This window comes from Leptonychotes weddellii, chromosome 3 (genome assembly GCF_054177405.1).
Source record: "Leptonychotes weddellii isolate Sample4059 chromosome 3, ASM5417740v2, whole genome shotgun sequence".
Lineage (NCBI taxonomy): Eukaryota > Metazoa > Chordata > Mammalia > Carnivora > Phocidae > Leptonychotes > Leptonychotes weddellii.
Genome location: NC_138371.1, coordinates 148722633 through 148743957, shown reverse-complemented (window position 1 = coordinate 148743957; position 21325 = coordinate 148722633). Strand labels below are relative to the sequence as shown.

At 41.4% G+C, this 21325-nt stretch overlaps 1 protein-coding gene across 2 annotated transcripts in view; it reads right to left on the bottom strand.

Annotated features, from left to right (window-relative positions):
• SLAIN1 (SLAIN motif family member 1) overlaps positions 1-17411 on the bottom strand; it is a 58521-nt gene extending 41110 nt beyond the window's left edge. Inside the window, exons 1-2 of one of the 2 annotated variants that reach the window (XM_081815081.1) lie at positions 16563-17411; positions 2778-2917 (exon numbers count right to left, since the gene is read on the bottom strand). In XM_081815081.1, coding sequence (XP_081671207.1) covers positions 2778-2917; positions 16563-17176 — 754 coding nt within the window. In that variant the 5' untranslated portion in view covers positions 17177-17411. The remainder of the gene's footprint in view (positions 1-2777; positions 2918-16562) is intronic. The other variant, XM_081815083.1, reaches the window with a different exon arrangement.
• Positions 17412-21325: the final 3914 nt, after the last annotated feature.

Below are 21325 nucleotides of genomic sequence, written 5' to 3'. Positions count from 1 at the left end.
GTAAATTAATGACAAAAACCAAAAACAGCCAGTAAGTGTCTTTTCACAATTAACTCTAGGAAAAACAAAAGGTTGGATGAAAAAAAGAAACGTAACGATAAGATACGGCATGGCTGAGATACCAAAACAAATAGCTTTTGTTAAGTAACCACATCTGGGTAATCAAATGCACATGAGAGACGGGGTAGGAATCTGCTATTTTCCTTATAATACCTGTAAGATTAATACTTTCTAAACTATAGACAAATTGCCTTATAAAATAGAAGTAAAATTTCAAGAAAAAATTTCATCCAAAGAACAACCTATTGTAGACAGTGACTTCTTATCTCATGAAGGGATTATAGATCTTTGGAACAAAAGCATTTAGTCTCACAGCAAGAGAGGATTTAGATACAAATTTTGCAAAACACTAAGGTAGGTTTTGAAAAGCTAGTTCTCTGCTTAAACTCTTACAAGAAACTGAAATCCATTACATCATGAATAAAACTACAGCACATCAATGCATGTCCTTATGACCTCACCATTCTGCTTTAGCCCTTGTCAATGAAGGGAAAATTAGATAATCAGGCACTTAGTCTCAAATCTCAAAAGCAGCCACCAATAAGGATTAATTACATTAAATTCAATAAAGCCTCTATTTTTAAAATCAGCCTTGTATGTAAATCTACCTTGTTCTCAAATGAAGCAGGGGTTACAAACTAAGGCGGGGGAGGCCCCAATCCAACCTGCCTCCAGCTCTGTAATACCTACCAGCTAAGAATGGTTTTTATGGGTTTTTTTTTTAATGGTTAAAAAACAGGAAAATCAAAAGAATAATTTTGTGACACATGGAAAAAAAAATCATGAGAATTCAAATCTCAGTGTCCACAGGGAAAAGTTTATTGGAACACAGCCTTGTTTGTTAATGTTTGCATCTACGGCTGCTTTTTACTGATGGTAGACAATGTGTGGCCTGCAAAGCCTAAAATCCTTGCTATCAGGTCCCTTTCAGAAAAAAATTGTTGACCCCTGAACTAGAGGATTCTAGTTTTGAATTTCACTTGAAATGAAACTGAGCCAAATTCATATATAAAAACGTGCAGAGGGGCACCTGGGTGGCTCAGTCGTTAAGCATCTGCCTTCAGCTCAGGTCATGGTCGCAGGGGAACTGGGATCGAGACCCCCCCCCCCACATGGCTCAGCAGGAAGCCTGCTTCTCCCTCTCCCAACCCCCTGCTTGTGTTCCCTCTCTCGCTGGGTCTCTGTCAAATAAATAAATAAAATCTTTAAAAAAAAAAAAAAAATGTGCACAGAAAGAGTCCTTGAATCAAGAGATGTTTGAATAAAGAACCTTAGAGACAGTCTACACAACCCTTAAAAAAGTCCAGAGGGATTTAATGGTTTGCTTAGGGTCAGTCGGGTAAATGGGAACAGAATCAAGGCTGGAGTCTGATCACATGGCTCCTCTCTTAGATAAGCATCTGTCCCCCAAGTTTTAACCCTAAAAAACTCCTTGGTTCCTACTCTACCCTTCAACTTCTTACTCAATCACTTATTTTGTTTTAGTTAAAATGTGCCTTTCAATTTGACATTTCCCAAATATTTAAAACAAATTCCTGCTGATATTTACTTATGACTATGCCAAAAAAAGCAGCACAGACCACTGATGAAGGACAGTCTTTAGGGTCAGGGAGACCCAGCTTCTGGCTCTGCCCCTGGGGAATCGCTCTGGTCCCAATAATCATCTGACCTTCTCTCAACTTCACCTGTCTCTTCCTTAAAAGTGAGTGTGTACCTAACTCACAGGAGTGTGGTTAGACTGAATAAAATGGAGGATGTCAAGAACCGAATGTACTGATGGTCACAGAATTCAGAGCTCAAGAAATGTTACCTATTATACACTGTTTCATATCCCGATTTTGATACCCATCATTATCCCTGAAGAGCTTCACAGGTAGTGTTCTCAAACTTCACTGTGTGTAACAATCACACTGGTGAACTTGTGAGTGCAGATACCCTCAGCCCCACTCCCAGTGACTCTGATTATTTAACCTGGAAAAGGCAGGAATCTGCATTTCCAAGCTCAAGTGTGATTTGGATACAGGTAGTCCATGGAATGGAAACAGTGCTCCTAGATAATGAAAAAGATACCGAGAGGTTAAGAGACGAGCAAAAGCTTAAGTGATCACAGCCTTAATTAAATACAAAATGGCAAGGAGTGAAGGAGTGCTAATTCCTTTGGCTGTTTTTCCTTCCACAACAGTCCTAATTTTTTTTTTTTTTTGCCTTAAACTTATGTTGGGCCCCATAAGTCAATGTTATATACAATATGAAGATTATTTCCCAGTTTATAAAGGTTAGGACTTCCAGTTATACAACCAATTAAATATTTATGGAACTCAAAAAGGTCAGTACTCAGGTCCCCGTAAAACTCCAGTTTTCCATCCTGGATTTCAGCCACACCACCTGTTATTGTCCCCAGAGAATTTAAGGCTGAACCATTTTACTTACTGGTATATTTGCAAACAGAAAGAAAAAAAAAAAACACAGAAAAATAATATGTATTCCGACCTTTCAATACAAACTGAAACAAGCTAAAAATGTGGCTAAACACAAGCATGAAACTATATTCTACCTTGAGAAACCCTGATGGGGAATGAGTGTGAAGCAAATCGCATGCAACAGCTGCCCCTTTGGGTAAGGCTTTTCCAATTAAGTGTCAATTCCAAAACCAGCAACAAAAACAGAGCTGACAGTGGCAAGAGTTTCAGAACGTAAATGTACAGGTTCGAAATTACCTTGCTCCAGTCTAAAGCACAGGGAACGCCTTGCTGCTTCCATCTCTGGAGTCGGGTTATCTAGGACGTGTCTACACCACTGCAAAGGGCTCAGGGATTTCTCTGATGATGTGAATGTCTTTGAAGAGCCAACGTATAACCTTAAAAAAAGAAATCTACATTATAGGTATTATATAGGTATATAGAGATGACCTCCCTTCTAGGGAAAACAACATGTATTTCACAGTTTCTATGGACACAAAACTCACATTGGATTACTTCAAATACCAAAAGTATTTTTTAACAGGCAAATACCCCCAAATAAAATGTGATGCTTTCTGTAGCTTGGTGGGAAGGAGGACTTCACAAAACTATGAGAACTTAGGTCTCAGAGTCAGAGATCGGAGGCTTTTGTTATTGAACCAGCCTTGAACAGGCACTGTGATGATCTGACTACCTCACTTGTGTTCGTACAAAGGAACACTTTCATCTCTGTCTCTGGCAGCAGAAGGCTACAGTAACTGGGCTAATGTATGTAAACATGACACGGCAAACAAGGCAAATTTTATGTGCTTTAAAAAAACAAGTCTATAAGTGAAAGGCTATTGATTCTCTCAACTCTTAAATAATCAGATACCCCCCATCTCAAATCTGTACTAAACTTGGTATGTGCTTCTTTCTCACAAAAGCCAAACAGCTTCCAAAGATAGGTTTTAGGAAAAAATTGCTTTCAGCATCTATACTATTACATAGTAATGGGTAGAATTCAAAATAACCACCATGAGGCACTTTAAGTTAAAGGTTTTCTCTCTGATATATGGTACTAAGGTAAACTACAGAATATTTTCAGTCACAGGGTTATACAAAAAGAGTTAATCTTTTCGGTTGACTAAAAGAGAAAGAATTATAATCCCTGCTTCTAGTAATTAACTTTATTTACAAAGCTGTATTGTAATTACAAATCGCATTAAAGTAACACTCCTTTAAACAAAGTTACCATAATTCTAATGAGTACATATTCTTGAAATATCATGCTTCATTATTCACTCTCATACTCTTATAGTCAGGAGCCCCCACCTGTCAAGATAATTTCTCAGCTATCCAAGACGGTTGAGGAATGGTACTATTCTTCAGTAAAATCTTCTTACAGATCAGAGGTTGGCAAACTTTTTCTATAAAGGGGTAGCTAGTCAATATTTAGGCTTTGTGGGACACACAGTCTCTGTCACAACCCCTCAATTCCACTATGGCAGCCCCAAAGCATCACAGATGACATGTAATGTGAATAAGTAGGCTGTGTTCCTATAAACTATTTATAGACACGGAAACTTGAATTTCCCGTAATTTTCAATGTCATGAATTAGTATTCTTCGGCTTTTTTTTTTTTTTTCAGTCATTTAAGAATGTAAAAATCTTGCTGACCAGCCATACACACCATGCCGCAGGGCTAACTTGCCCCCCCCCAAGACACAGTCTGCTAACTCCTGTTACAGGTGCAGATTCTAAAATGTCGTTTAATCGATTCAGGAGTAATCCTAATATATCATTCTTCCCTTGGTGGACCACGGGCCTCCCTTCATCAAGAGTATATGGATTATTCGTGGGCCCACCTCAGTCTACTCTGACAAGATTCATACCTACCTATGTAAATCCATCCTTTCACCTTCCCTTGCTCAAAGACCCCTGAAGAGCCCAGTGCTGGGTAGCTCACTCCGCTTCCCCAAGTAAAGGCTAGTCTAAGTCAGCTGTTCTCAATCTTTGGTGCATCGAAATCTCTTAGTGGGCTTGTTAAAACACAAATTGCTAACACTCGACTGCAGGCAGGTCTAATCTACCCGACTCAGAAGGTTTGGAATGTGGTCCAAGAACGTGCAGGTGTAACAAGTTTCCAGGTGATGCGGACGCCACTGCCTGGAGCCCTCACCTGGAGACGGGCGCGCTGGGCTAAGCCGCCCTGAGGCACTCCAGCGTCCCTGTTCGCCCCATCACTGGCATGAGCGCAAGCCCTGGCCACAGTTCTAGCCACTGAAAACTAGCAGGAAGTACCCAGATGAGCAAGTTTCTCCTCATTTCTAAAGTAGTCACAAAAGACCTAAGTATATGCTGCCTACAACATAGGCACTTTAAATATAACCACACAGGTGAAAAGTAACCACACTGTTAAAAGTAAAATGCCCACAACGAAAAGCCTAGGCCCAGAAGGTTTCACTGCTGAATTCTACCAAATATCAGAGAAAAGAAATTGAAGACCAATATGCCTCATAAACGCAGGAGCAAAAAATCTGGGTATTTTAGCAAATGGAGTCCAACCATATATAAAAGGGGTACTTCATCATTACAAAGTAAGGTTTATCCCAGGAATGAAAGGTTGGCTTAACAATCAGTGTAGCTTACCACAGAAAAGGCATATGATAATCTCAACAACAACAAAGCATCTGACATCCATCCCTGATAAAAACTCTCAGCAAATTAAGAAGGAAACACATTTGATCTGATTAAAGGCATCTACAAAAACAGCATTTTTAATAGTGAAAGACTGAACGTGCTTCCCCTAACATCAGGAACAAAACAAGGACTAGAGGTTCTAGCTAGTGCAATCACGCAATAAATAAAAACATTTAGACTGGAAGTAAATAGTCAATCTATGTTTATTCACAGATTACATGATTATCTATGTAAAAAATCCGAGGAACCTACAAAAAAGATACTCGAACTAATGAGGGAGTTTAGGAAAAAGACTGTAGCATACCAGAACATACAAGAGTTAAGTGCATTTCTATACTAGCCACAATCAGTATTTTAGAAATTTCACTTCCCATTTACACAAAAACCATAAAGGATAAATCTGATAAAGGATAGCAAGCCCTATTCGCTAAAAACTACAAAACATTCTGAGAGAAATTAAAGATATAAATGGAAAGACAGACCATGTTCACGGATCAGAAGACTAAATATTGTTAAGATGTCGATTATCCTTCAATGTACCCATTTAACAAAATCCCAAAACTGAAGTTTTCTTGAACAAGAAAGTTCAAGTCTTTCTTGAAGAAATGTGAAAGCTGATTCTAAAATTCATATGGAAATGCAAAGATCCGCGAATAGTCAAAACAACCTTGAAAAAACAATGAAGTTGGAGAGCTACCACTGAGTGGGACACACTACAAAGCTACAGCGGTAAGGACAGTTTAGTAGGACATGAAGACGGATCAATGGAGAAACAAGATGGCCCAGAACTGTACACATATGGAAAACTGATTCTTGACAAAGTATAAAGACAATTCAATGACGAAAAGATAGCCTTTTGAGCAAATCATGCTGAAACACATGGATATCTATATACAAAACATAAATTTTGAGCCATACTTCACACAACATCCAAAGTTAACTCAAAACATATTTACAAAAATGTCAAACCTGGAACTATAAAACTTTTAAAAGAAACCATAGGCAAAGTCCTTGTGTCGGCAATTATTTCTTAGGATTCTTACATGGAAAAATATCCATAAAAGAAAAAAAATTTTTATCAATTGGACTTCACTAAAATTAAAATTACAACTTTGCTCCTTGAAAGACACTAATAGAATAAATGATAAACCACAGATTGGGTAAAAATATTTGCAAATCACCTATCTGATAAAAAAAAAAACTTTTATGTACCATATACATAAGAACTCTGCCAACTCAGTAATAAGCAACCCAATTTTTAAAAATGGATAAAAGATTTGAACAGACATCTCACCTAAGAAAATCTATGGATGGCAAATAGCACACAGAAAATATGCTCCTCCTTTGTCATGAGGGAAATGCAAAGTAGAACCACTCTGAGGTACTACTACACACCTATCAGAATGGCTCAAATTAAAAAGACTGGCCATGGCAAGTATGACGAGTGCAACTGAAACTTTCATACGGTGCTGGCATAAACATGAAACAGCCTAGCCACTTTGGGAAAGATTTTGGCAGCTTCCTAAGAAGTTAACATACACCTACTCTCTGTTCCAGCCTCTCAACAGCATTAAGTATTTATCCAAAAGATATGAACGCATGCGTCCACACAAAGGCTAATTTGTAATAGCCAAAACTTGAAAATGGCCCAAATGTTCATTAAAAGACAAATGGATAAAAAAAAACACATTGTTATATCCACAGTCTAATAGTTTTCACAATAAAAAGGAATGGACTATTGATGCATGTAACAACACAGAATTTCAAATTATCTTGATTGTAAGAAGCCAGACCAAAAACAAATGAAAAATGGTACATACTATATAATTTCGCAGATACGAAAGTATAGGAAAATGCAAACTAATCTAGACTGACAGAAAGCAGACCAGTGGTTGGATGCCTTGATGGGAAGTAGGCAGGAGCAGGAGAGAGGGAATACAAAGGGCCACAAAGAAACTTGGAGCATTAAGATATGTTCACTCTCTCAACTCTAGTGATGGTTTTATGGGTGTGTGTATATGTCAAAACCTAGCAAATAGTACATTTTAATACAAGCACCTTATACTTCACTTCTACCTCAATAAAGCTTTAAAAAAAAAATAACGAGACAGGAACTGTTTTGTGTCCTTCAATGTCCTTGAGACTGGAGTAGCCATTCCAGGTGAATCAGGTAGATTCAGGTGAAACAAACAAGCAGGTGCCCCAGCCCTGACATAAAGGAGCCACTAAATCAGTCAACCACGGAAATTTACTTATTTATTTGTTTTAGAGGTGAGGGGAGAGACAGAGATGGCAGGGAGAGACAGAGAGAGAGACAGAGAATCTTAAGCAGGCTCCACACCCAGTGTGGAGCCCAACACAGGGCTTGATCTCATAATCCTGAGATCATGACCTGAGCCGAAATCAAGAGTCGGCTACTTAACTGACTGAGCCCCCAGGTGCCCTTTATTTTTTACTTACCTTCTTTTTTTAGAGAGGGAGAGAATGGAACTTATCTTTAGACTTCTTTAGTAAGTTATCCCCACTGTTTGATACACACACAAATTCATGTCACTGCCTGAGTCTCTGCTTGTTCTCAAATGCCTCTCAAGGCCTCCTGAAACTACTGGGTGAAGCACCGTTCTGCTCATTACCTCTAGCATCGTAAGAAGAACTGCTCATATCTTCTATTAGCTTCCACCAACCAGGTTGCCTCAGGATTAGGTACTCCCACCAGTTGGATTTTTTTCTGGTAGTTTCTTGTGGGGTGCTTTTGCTTATAGGGGAACTCTATAAGATTTCCTTTATTCCTTAGGGCTTATGTCATTTAGTTCTTTCATTTGACCACACAGACTTGTGGCGTATTCAAAAAGCAGTGCTCACTCCCACCACTGAGAACATCACAACCTAAGACCAGAGGCTGGCCCAGAGGCGCTGACTTCAGGCACACCAAATTTAGCCGAAGGAGGGATGAAGTACTTTACTGAACCAGAGAGATGAAATGAACATCTACATGTTGGCTGGTTAAAACCCTAGCCCCATTTTCCCTTTACATTCCTAGAATTGACTGCATTACTTTTATCTCCCAGGAGTACAGAAGCTTGTGTGGGGAGACAGATGAACCCAAGAGAAGACCTAGAAATACCGAAACTTGAACTGGCTACCCATCCAATCACTTGGTAAAGAGCTCCACCCATGCAGAGCTTTAGATCAACTTCAATACCTCCCTCTTTGGGTATAAACAGATAATCAATGACACCAGATACTTATTCATTTTAAATAGAAGGCCGAGACTAAAAGTAGAGGGGAAAAAGAACTGAGGAAACAATGCAGAGAACTGATGAAAAATCCAAGACAACCATAATTGGTATCACCTGAGAGAAAAAGTTACATTCACACACACACACAAAGATATTAAAAAAGAAACAGTTTCTTCATTTTTGGAAAATGAAACTATTTTAGCAGAAACAAAAAATTCAATAAGTGAGTTTGAAAGATCAAGTTGAAAAAGTCTCCCAGATGCAAAACAAAGACACAGATTTACAATGAAAGACAAATAAAAAAATTAAAATGATTGCACCAGTTGGGCCTACATCTGATTATTACAAGTTCTAAAACACACATGCATACACATACACACACACGGAGAGAAGGTTATTTAAACAAAAAGCAGAGAATTTTGAGAATTGAAGGCAAGCCATTGAGTTCTAAAGTGAGAACACCCAAAAATGTCCAGTACAACAAATAGAGAGGCCTATACCAAGGTACAACATGGCATTTTAGAAAACTAGGGATAAAGGACGCTAAAAAAGAAATCAAGAGGGCGCCTGGGTGGCTCAGTTGTTAAGCATCTGCCTTCGGCTCAGGTCATGATCTCAGGGTCCTGGGATCGAGCCCCACATCGGGCTCCCTGCTCAGCGGGAAGCCTGCTTCTCCCTCTCCCACTCCCCCTGCTTGTGTTCCCTCTCTCACTGTGCCTCTGTCAAATAAATAAAATCTTTAAAAAAAAAAAAAGAAGAAGAAAGATTAGGTATCCAAATTACAGCGCACTTCAATATCTAAAACATAATAAAAATTAGAACAAAATGGAACAATGCCTTCAAACGTAAGAGAAAGTGACTTAGGCTTTTTATACCCAGCCCCACTAGGAATCTTTCATGAGGACAGAATACAGACATTTTAAAATAAACAGGATTTCACATTGTACTTCTCATATATACACCCTTTCTCAGAAAACTATTGGAGGCTGTGCCCCACCTTACTGGAATAATCGAAATATGAAGACAAAGAATCTTAGAAATGGGAGGTCCCACATAAGCAAGAAACCTAAGAAATTCCCATTAACACAGCACTGTGCATGCAGCCTAAGCAGCAAACAGTAAAGACTGGAGCAATGGGCTTAAGAGTTCCAGAAGGGATGGCATTACAAAATAAATTTTTAAAAACAGATTTAAGAGACTGTCAAATACGTATGACCTTATCAAGGAATTTATTGCTCCAGCAGAGTATTTGGAAAAGTAATTAGTAATAGGGATTAAAGAAATTGAAGGGGGAAAAGAGAGGCCATTACTAACTCTTGGAGGAACAAAGGGATTAGAGGACAATAAATGTAACGTACAATTAACAGGGTTCAGTTAAAACTATTACAATTATAATACAGACATTATATAGGATTTAACACAAAAATTATGAAAACCATTATGAGAAGGGAAAGAAGATATGGTGGTTTGGGGGTGAGGAGAAGAGGGCTTAGTCTTCATCTTCCAAAACAAGTCTGCAGATGCCTAAGATCATATAGTACAAATGACTGTTCAGAAATAAAGAGCAAAAGAAACAACTATATTATCAAATGATGCCTAAGTGGAGGACTCAAAGGTAGGAATGACAGAGGACTGCTGCTTTCTGTAAAAAGCCTTGCTATTTACATCCTATTTATTACATCACTTTGATAAAACTTCAGAAGCACTGTGCAAAGCATGGTATTAAGACAAGGGATCATTTTCAGAGTCAGTCTCCGAATGTACCCAGGATAGCTTTGAGCCTCCTATTTCTATGGGGAGGCCTAGAGCTGGACCTAAAGAAAGAAGAAAAAGGCAGATGGCAATCATGTAGTTACAAACTCCTTGAGTATGACAACCCCAAAATTAGATAAGGTAAAACTTGGATTTCTCTTAAATGGTTCCAATCTTTCAAAAAGTCATAAAAAATCACTTTGTTGTCATTACAATATCCTATTTTGCCATCATTAATACAACATACCTCCTACTGACTTACAAACTGCTCTTTCAACTTCTATAGTTCCACCGATGAAACTGTATTAGAATCTGACAAGATACAAGAAAAACCTTCATCGAAAACTTGAGAATTCCTCAAATATTAGAAAAGCTATCTTTTAAAACGTCACACTTTAATTTTCCTTAACTTTGCCTCAAGAACTTCCAAAGGCACAGGACTAGAAACGATTAGCTTTCTCATAGAATCTCTTCTTTTCCATACATTTCACATTCTGGATGCCCTCACTTAAAACACGTGTTTAACACTGGGAGGACAGGAATAACACAAAGCCCGCCATAATAATAATAACCTGAGTGCTTCAAAGGAAGTATTACAACTATCTAGGGGAAAAAAAAAAAATCCGTTATTCTCAAGTAAATGTTTGGTTCTAAAGTCATCCTTCTGATAGGACAAAAACAAATGATAACGACAAAATATATACATATATGTTTTACATACCTATCACTGAGAAGGAATATGTGGCAATGAAGAGCCTTCAGTCATCACAAGATCTACTTTAAGGCAAGCTAGAACACCAGCACTGATGAGCACAATCAATCAATCTTCAGTTGGGCTAAAGTGTGTGATTCACTAGCACCCGCCGGGATCACACCAGTCAGCCATGCAAAGCAAACCCACCCCTACTAAGCTATTAAAGGGACACGTGAAGTGCAGACTGGAGTTATGGAACGGTCCTACAGCACTCTCTCCCCCCATCCCGCAACAGTTAGGGCTCGATTCTATTTCGGTGTCTCACTGCAAGGTTTCGAAGACCTCAGCACATACTCCACTCAACTCCATTTGCCTCTAGAAAACACTGCGGTTTTCAATTAGCACTGTCACAAAGTGAAGCACCCTCTGGTCTTTTCACTGAAAATCAATTACGGAAAAAGAACAGTTCAGGTGGTCTAATTTAACTGTGCCATATGTATAATACAAGGTGTTCAGCAGCTTTGATGGAATTGGCAAGGATTTTAGCCAGCTGTCCGGGGTCTTGGTGTTACACACGAAAGATGAATATCTCATTCATTAAATTTTCCTTAATTTGTACATAGCACCCTTTTCCCCTTATATAATTATGAGCTCTTCTCCTGTCCTCTCCCATTGGGCAAGTTCAAAATCTCTGCCACATCCCTTTTACATAAGTTTCAATATTCTTCTAATTGCCACTCCACTAAAATAAAGGCCCTAAAGGACTGTATTTTATGCTAGCTAGCAAATTATTATCTTGACTTTTTCTGAATATAGACTTGTCTTCCTGATTGAGGTGTGCAAGACCTGACTTTCCCCAGTGCTACCCTATCTTCAGAGAGCTGGGCTCTTCCACCTGCTTTCCTCAAGACCATTTTGCTTCCAAATGGTATAAAATGGAGTTTTTCTAACTGTGACCATAACGCACAAATACATTTATTATTTAACCCAGGGCACACACATGCAAAACTGAAATAACTTTAATGAAGACAAATTTGTATTGCAAGATATAATGCATTCTGATTTTATATTCTACTGCTCTTCATTTTTTAAAAAAGAAATGCAGGTCAATCCACTAAACTGACTTTATGACACACTAATGGTCATAACCAAGCTCGGGAAAAATATCAGTGGTGTAAACACTTCCGAATCTGGATAAACAATTTGAACTGTGGTTTTAACCTTTCAATAAATAACTAGAGGAGCTTTTTTTTTTTAAAGATTTTATTTATTTATTTGAGACAGAGAGAATGAGAGAGAGAGAGCACATGAGAGGGGGGAGGGTCAGAGGGAGAAGCAGACTCCCCGCCGAGCAGGGAGCCCGATGCGGGACTCGATCCAGGGACTCCAGGATCATGACCTGAGCCGAAGGCAGTCGCCTAACCAACTGAGCCACCCAGGCGCCCTAGAGGAGCTTTTGTAAGTCATTTCACCTCGGAGCTTCAGTCCCTCAATCATGAAATAGGGGAGCTGAAACAGGTCATGGAAAGGTCTAGTATGTAGTTAACAACTTCCCGCTCCTCTTGCCACTTCACACCAATCTGCTTTCTTTTCCTGATACCCTGGTGCTTCTCAGCCTAGTGACACTGGGACAGTGATCTGGAAAACGTCCTTCCATACACACTGGCAAATCATCCAGTCACATGCCCCCAGGTACGCATCAAAATTGCGATCCTTGGAGCTTATCTGCTCCTGATATTCAGAGATTGCCCCCTTTACTTTCTAGCCTATGGTCCTCTGGAGAGCTAAGGCTGTCAAACTAGTAGCGGTCACTGAAAAATCCATATGGCAGGATGTGAAGTTTATTATGGGATTATAACAAATTGGACTTGAGAATTAAGGCTCCAGGGGGCGCCTGGGTGGCTCAGTCGGTTATGATTTCGGCTCAGGTTACGACCTCAGGGTTGTGGGATCAAGCCCTGCATGGGGCTCCATGCTCAGTGGGGACTCTGCTTGAGATGCTCCCTCTGCCCCTCTCCTCTCCCTGTTCATGCACACTCACTCTTTTTAAAATAAATCTTTAAAAAAAAATTAAGGTCCTGGAACCACAATCTAATTTCCTGAGACATTTACTTCCCAGCAGCCCTGTGCTAAGGTTAAAGAAAAATCAAATAACTTAAATTCAACTGAAATATTTGAAGAAATGAGACAACTGTTTTGTTTCAAAGATTTTCATCAAAATGAAAAGCAGAACACACTATCCTCAAAGTTTTGGTTTTTTGTAAACAGAAGATACTTATAGGTTAAATAATTGTTTGGAAAAAAGACCCAAGAGAACTGATTGACCATTCATTAACTAATGAACTGTCATCAAGCAAATATTGATTCTACAATTCACTGTTTTCCTTCTACACATAATTCTTGAGCCAAGGGTTGCCAGGTTGTTAATAAAAGGTGAAGACTTACAGTCCAAGGTTTTATTAGGGAAAAAAAATGGGACTTACGTGAAAGAACTTCTAAAATGTTCAAAGATTAATCTACGTTTGTGAACTTTCTTTCCTGAAGACAAGACATCTTAGCGGGAAGTACTATTCTAAATAATATCAATTTTGTTTAACGCATTAGGATGAAATCATAATTAAAATGCATGAAAAATTACAGGGGAGACAGCTGACAGTAAGCTAGTCCTTAACAAACACGGTTACTTTAACAACGATGCAACTTTACAGGGAGACAAAGACGTCCAAGATATGTTCAGTGAAAGGTAAGTAAAAAAACTGATGTGTATATATTTGCATAGTGATTTGAATAATTACGTTTTTATCTTGGAGGATCTACAGAATGTTAACGGTTAAACTCTGAATCATGGTAGTGGACTGAGGACAAGAGGGAAGACTCCTGTGACTTCATACTCACATCTGTGAGGGGTTTTTTTCTTCCACAGTGAAAATGTAAAACTATTTTTAAGGATTTTTAAAATAATCAGGTACAACACTACAGTTGTTTCTTAACAGGGGAAATTAAAATAAGTTGCCTCCCTGCAAACGTACTAGGCAATCCAAATGAAAAACACCCTGTTTGTGAGACTACAGGACAGGGACATAGTCTGCAGCGATGAAGGAACATCAGAGAGCTTTGCAAGCAGTAACAAGTGGGTTAAACTTTGAGAATTAGACCTGTTATTTGTTCATCAATAAGCCAAAATATTGCAATACAAAAATATTTTAATGTGTAAGATGCCAGGACAGGAAGTTTTCTGTAAATCAGAATGACCTTAAAGTTTTTTTAAATTACATCCCACCTGGGGCGCCTGGGTGGCTCAGTTGGTTGAGTGACTGCCTTCGGCTCAGGTCATGATCCCGGAGTCCCGGGATCGAGTCCCGCATCGGGCTCCCTGCTTGGCAGGGAGCCTGCTTCTCCCTCTGACCCTATCCCCTCTCATGTGTTCTTTCTCTCTCATTCTCTCTAATAAATAAAATCTTTAAAAAAAAAAAATTACATCCCACCTAAGAATAATGATCCCTCCATTTTTCCACATGGGATTCTAATCCTAAATTTGTTTTGAGGAAGACAGGCCACAAAACAGTGTGCCCCTTGTCTGTGGGAACATCTGTAGCGTGTCAAGGCACTGATTTATGTACTCCCCTAAATACTTGATGAGTGAAATTAGTAGAACCTGCTGTACTTCACATTCACTTCAAACCATCTGAAGTGCTAAGAGTAATCCCACTAAGCAGGTCATTTTTTCCCAAAGTTATTCCAATACTATTTTGACAAAAAATAAACTACAAAAAGCCTACATATCAAAATTCTAGCAGTAGTTGGATGATTACTAAGTAGGTAGAAGTCCATTCAATGGAAGAAAATATTACAATTATATTAACTATGTATATACTACCCCAATTGAATACACTTACAAAATAGTAAGTACATAATATTTTTAAAAATGCTAACATTTTTAATGCACAGGATTGATGCCCATCAAAAATACAAACGTTACCATTTAAGTACGTATCTCCAGAAAAGGCCAAGTGGGCACTAAATCAAGGTAACGTAATTTGAAAGTAGCATAAGGGCTTATAGTCTTTATAACCTAAGAATGACCACCATGAGAGCATTTCCTAGTACCATGTTCAGGTTGAAACTCAGTTTATAACATAGCCTGGGCTTCACAAAAACAAAGGTGTCATTTCTGAAGAAAGGCTTAAAGCTCCCCAAAGTGGTGAGTTGTTTTGATCTTTACAACCTGAGCTACCAGCACAGCTGCCCACAGGTAGAGTACTGAGGAGGAGGAGGAGGATGCTTTATTGTAGCTCCATACATTTTGATGCTCTGAATCAACCCAATTAGTTAATGCACCTTACAGTCGGAGTTCTCACTAAGAGTATAAGGGAACACCACAAGTCTCAACAGAAAACCAGTAAGGTTCTCCGTCTCCCATTCCCCCTGTGCGATCATGCAACAGGACCACAGAGAAAGTGAGGAAAACCCAGCTTGCAAAAACAGGAAGGGTCCTAAGTAGAAGGACCCAAGATAAAAGGACAACTGTTCTTCATGGGGCCGCAGGTATGGAAAGGTGAATGCTGTTCATTTTCCCTGCAGGAATTTAAGTCTGACCTTCTCTGAGGCTTCTACTCAGCTTACCATGTCCCACTACCTCTCCTGAGGGAGGAAAGCAAACGAACCAACCAAAAGAAGTCAGTTATGAAAGGACTTACTCCATGAGAAAACAGCATGAAAAATAAGGGAATTAGACACCCCCCACCAAAGTTGCTCATTGATGGAAAGTAGAAAGAGCTAACCAGATTTCAAAGGAAAAGATGCCTCCAGCTACAAGTTTTCTGATAACCAACTTAGGTTTCTATAATAATAGAAACCTAAGTTGGTTATCAGAAAATTTGTTTTATTTTTTACTATTTTATTATTTTCATTAGAATTAGAATAAAGAAGCTTTATTATTATTAAAGCTTCTTGAATCTCACTTTTCTTCAATCAACGGTTCGATTTTAAAAATTAAAGATCCTTGGTTTCTAAGTAACAGTGCTTTCAAGTTGCCCACTCCATTCCCTGCAAAAGCCCTCCTTTTTGACACCATTACTGACAAGTAAAGCCAGTGAGGGCAGCAGATTCACTTCAAACCATCTGAAATGAGACGCTATCAACGAAAATGAGGACATGCGACTACACAACTCAAACTGCAAGCACGAATCTCTGAGGAGAGATCCATCACTAGGAGGCTTGGGATGCCACGGCAGGAGACAACACGCAAATCCTGTCCAGCGTTCGTTTGGGAGGAAAGACCAGGAACAGTCACAGAATGAGGCCAACCCCTACCCAACCCCCGCTACTCCCAAGAATGACCGGGGGGGGGAAAGCAGGGCTGAGTAACAAAAAGACCGCACGGATTTTTCAGTTAATGCTAACAGGGAGCCTGGGACCGAATCATCAGCCGAGAGCAGAAGATGGGGAGATGGAGGGGACCAATTCATCCCCAGCTGGGTCAGCCTGAGCTATGAGAAACAGGTTTCCGCCCTCGCGAAAAGCCTCCGCTCCTCGCCGAGTTGGGCACCTGCCAGGCCACCACGTCCGGGGGCAATGGCGAGGTCCCCCTCTCCCTCCCTGCCCACGCCCCCCCCCCCCCCCGCCGTCCCCGGGCCTCCGAGGCCGGGGTCCCGGGGGAGGGAGCGGCGGCAATACCAGGTGTAGTCGTCCTCGTCCCGCCAGGCGGCTACGCTCTCCAGGTCCAGCGGCTCCACCTCGTCCAGCAGCGTGGGGGGCGGCGAGGGCGGCGCGGTGGCTCCCCCCGGCGGCGTCCCCGCGCCCCCCGGCTCCAGCCCGCCGCCGCCCGCGCCGAAGAAGCCCGTCGCCGGCTTGAAGTAAACGAAGGGCGCCTCGGGGGGCTGCGCCAGGCTGCAGAGCAGGGAGGGCGCCGGGCTGGGCAGGCAGTAGGTCCCCGAGAACGCGGGGCTGGAGCCGCCGCTGCCGCCGCCCCCGGCGCCCAACGCCAGCCCGAGCCCCAGGCCCCCCGCGGCGGCGGCGGCGGCGGCGGCGGCCGGGGGGCTCCGCGGACCCAACGGGCTGCAGGCCCCGGCGGGGGGCGGCGCGGCGGGCGGCGGCGGCGGCGGCAGCAGCAGCAGGTGCGGGGCGGCGGCCGCGCTAGCCGCCCGGCTCCGCAGCTGCTCGTTCTGCTTCTCCAGCTTGCGCACTAGCTCCTGCAGCTTCTTCACCTCCAGCTCCGCGTTCACCACCGGCCCGGAGCCCGCTCCGGAGCCGCCCCCTGCCGAGGCGCATTTCACCTGCTCCGCCATCATCGTGGGCCCCGAAGGCGCCGCGGCCGCCGGGGGCGGCAGCGGGGGAGGGGGGGCAGAGGGTGCGCGCCGCCGCGCCTGCTCCTCGGGCCGCGGGGAGGCTACGGCTCCTTCCCTGCCGCCCGGGCCCGGGGCGCCGACCACGCTGGGGCAGAGGCCGAGCCGGCTGTTCGCATCAGCACCGGGCCCCAGCCCCCGGCCGAGGCAGCCGCCGCCAAACAGCTCTGCACATGCTCAGAGCGTCCCTCCAGTCCCCTGGGCGCCGCGGCGGCTCCGGGTTTTAGCCGCGGCCCCGGGGCGGGGCGCGAACGCCGGGTGGGCGGGGCCGGTGGAGGACCTGCGGGGGTGGAAAGAGGCGCTCGCGAGGGCGGGGCAGGCAGCGGGGGCGGCCGCCCCCCCGCCCCCGCCCCCGCCCCCGCCACCTAGTCCTAGGTGCCTGATTGGACCTGGGCTGAGCTTTCCCGCTACAGGCCCTTCCGCAGCTGCGGAAAGAGCCAACTGCGCGGATCTCTGAGCCGCGGTTCCCCAAAAGCCGCCGCAGGTGTCTGCCCTAGAGGAGTGCACCGGGCGCCCGCTGGTTTGCTACGGTCCGAGAGCACTTGTGCTCAATGACCTTAGCCACTAAGCACTGGCAAATGAAACCTATAAAGAACCAGAGGGCCAGGGGACGTTATCCTAAGGGCTGAAAAGTGAAAACGTGGAACAGAAAGACTTTGAGACAATACTATTAATCCACTAATTGGTAATACAGAAACAAAATGGTGGGAGAGAGGAGGCCGAGGAGAAAGAAGAAATCCTGAGAGTGGCCAGCTACCAAAGAGCCAAGTGTTTAGTTTATTCTAAAATAGTCGAATTCAAATTATTCTGTTACCACCAATGTTTGTGATAATAAAGCGAGAGCATTTTCCATACTATGCATATTATTACATTTATCAGACAAAAAGATCTTTGAGCACTTAACTGTTCTGGATACGTTTCTAAGAGTTGGCCATCAAGCAGTGAACAAAACAAGCAAAAATCATTATAGGCGAAACATGAGTAAAATTGTATAGTGCTCCATCTCTTTAATAATTTACAAGCTATTAGGTCAGACTTAAGGGGTGGAAGGGGCCAGAGAAAAAGAAAACCTTAGAACTCTATCCCAATGTCCCTGAACTCTCCTGCAAGCCTGTTCTTCTTAAATCTTTTGGAAACCATTGGCCAATCTGCCTTGGGGGGAGTGGGGGAGGCTTTTAGGCAGAAGAATTGAGTCCGGTTTCCTTCAATGAATATTAACTTAGCATTGTAAGTGTTTAACACAATCAGAGAAAAGTCTAAGATTTTATTATGAGAAAAGTCCACACAACCGGTTCTCATCCTCAGATGATAAGACTATCTGGTGAGAATTCCTCCTCAGGGACTTTACATACCCATCCTTGTGACAATGTTCCACAGCCCTCTGGAACTGCTAGCACATTGTATCATTGGTTTTAGATATAGCTCTGTGCCCTCCTGCTCTGAAACATTTGTGTCTTCTCAGTTATCAATCAATATCTGTGTTTCTGCCTGTAGGTTGGGTGATGTGCATTTAACTTGCATGGTGAGAGCTTCCATAAATTAGAGAAGTATGTGTGACAATTACCCGGACCCTTCCTATCTGGAGTTGCCCCTTGCTAGACCACCACTTAACCACCTGTATCACCTTTCCAAGTTTCAGTCTATCTTCAGGATATTCTGGTGACTACTAAAACCTGGAGAAGTGGAATAATACTCCTGAAAGTCCTAAGTAAAGAATCTATTGAGGATTTTTCCGCATGCTCAGTGGCAGATGCGGGTAGCAGGATCCCTGCAACACAAAGAAAGGGAGACAACAGACACAATGAGAACAAAGAGCTGCTGGCTTCCCCATTAGCGAAAGAAATTGGGAAGAGATACATAATAGTGAAGACAGCAAGAATTCAGATGTAAAGAAAAGCAGTCATTTTACTACAAAATTTATATACTCTAGAGAAGCAGTGAAATAAACAGCTCGCTCCTCCCCCATTTACTCAATACGGTCTATAGAATACATCCAAGCAACCAGTAGTTAAGTCTTAGAACTGTGTCTTCTAAGTCACAATTATTAAATAAAAAATTTAGTGTTTGAAAAGCATTCATTGAAATTTAGACATAGAATAGAGATGACACATTCTGCCCTAAATTTCTATTCTTCATTCTTCTTCTGAAAAGACAAATTTGCCCTCTTCATAACTGTTTTAAAAAGTATGAAATGACTCATGTCCAGAGAAATTTTAAATAATTTCTTTTCCTTTCTATTAAAGCACCTCTTTTTTCTCCCCTTCTGTGAACTACTCATGTACACACACCAGAGATGATCAGAATGTACACAGATTTTAACTTGGTATCCCCAGGATGCCTGTCTCTTTAACACGTAATTAAAGAGGTTGATGGTGTCAAGGTTTTAATTAAGCAGTCTTGATTTTTTATTTTGATGCAAATTTGCAAAGCTTTGTGCTTTGAAAGAAATTGCATGCATAGTTACTCCATTTTAAATTATTTTTATTTTAAATGAAATATATGATTTCAGAGGTTTATGAAATATGAAAGCACATGTCTCATTAAGAACTTTGCTTTAACAGTGCATTTAAAATAGCATAAAGTGATGAAAAACATCCATACATCACACATTCAAACCAGATGAATAAATGCATATTTCTCCATTGCTTTGCATTCCTTGCACTTCAAAACTATGGTTACTAGGTCACTCTAGTGAACTTTAAGAGAGAAAATAATTTGATCTGTATGTCCACATATACCTCTAATAGTGTCTATGGACATCAAATTGACGACCTCGCCACAGAATTGGAAAGGCAGCAGTTTCTTCTTGAGTTTGTAAACCTAATTCTCTGAGGAAATCTAGGAACAGCTTGTTATTATCCTAGTCTTATAGATGACCTAACAAGGTTAGGCAACTCGCCCAAATTCAGGCATGAAAACGATGACGGTTCTCAGCACAGTTTCTAGTGGCCCAACCACTCTTCTCCTTATACCCTTCTCAGGGTAAAAGTTGTCTAAGAGTAAGCCCCATACATTTTACTTGTAGATTTTCCATCAGTGCAACGGACATACCCTAATATGAGCTCTACATTTATCATGTTGATAGATCCAATTACAGGAAGAAGAGGAAATCATCTAATGTGTTCAACTAAGATCAAAGATCCCCAACTGTGTTTTCAAGTCATTTCAGAGTACAGTGTTTGATTTTGTTTGCCTCTTAATGAAGATTCCTGTTTGTCCATACAGAATAGACTTGAATACTGTGAGTCCCCACTGCTCTGATGCAGCACCTCGCACACTGTCTAGCATGTAGCAAAGACACATTGAAATTTTTTTTAAGAATAAATGAATAAATAAATCCCCAAGTTTTAGCTGGAATCTAGACAAAAACCTAAGTAGTTATTTCCATAAGCCTCATTTATCATGTGGTAACAACATGGAAGGATTAGAAGGCTTTTTGCAACCCCGTAATAATTGATTATTTCACATCTGGCCCAATTAAAAGCTAGAAACATACCTGCTGCATCTAATGTGTGCATTTTAATGTACAGGGATAATGCAGAGAGAAAACAAAAATACACGAAGCCACAATTCATATAAATAATCCCTGTGTGGGTTGCTCCATTCAAACCCCACCCAACTCTACCACTCGAATTCAGGCCAATAACCCGTGTAATTATACCCTGTAAAGTTACATATAGTAGTAGTTATAATAGTAATAATGATAATAATTCTGTTTATATGTCAAGCTATATTTGTCAGAGCCCTCTTTAATAAACACTTATTACATGTCTATTATGTTCAAGTCACAATGCTAGATGATTTTTAGATGTGAGTAAGACAGTGTCTCCACCACCAAGACCCTTATCTGGTTGGAGAAGGAAGCACATCAATAATTAACTATAGTACAAGACTTAGTGTGTTAAGGGTCATGACAAAAATACAAGTCAACAGGATAGGGAGTGCTCAAGAAGGGGCAATTAATTTTGGCTAAAAAATTTAGGAAGACGTTATGTGGAAAGTGAACATTATTTCATTTTGTTCTCTTTATCAAGCTGCAGGGCATTGGGGCAACTATTGTGACCTTCATTTATCACACAGGATATAGCATGTATC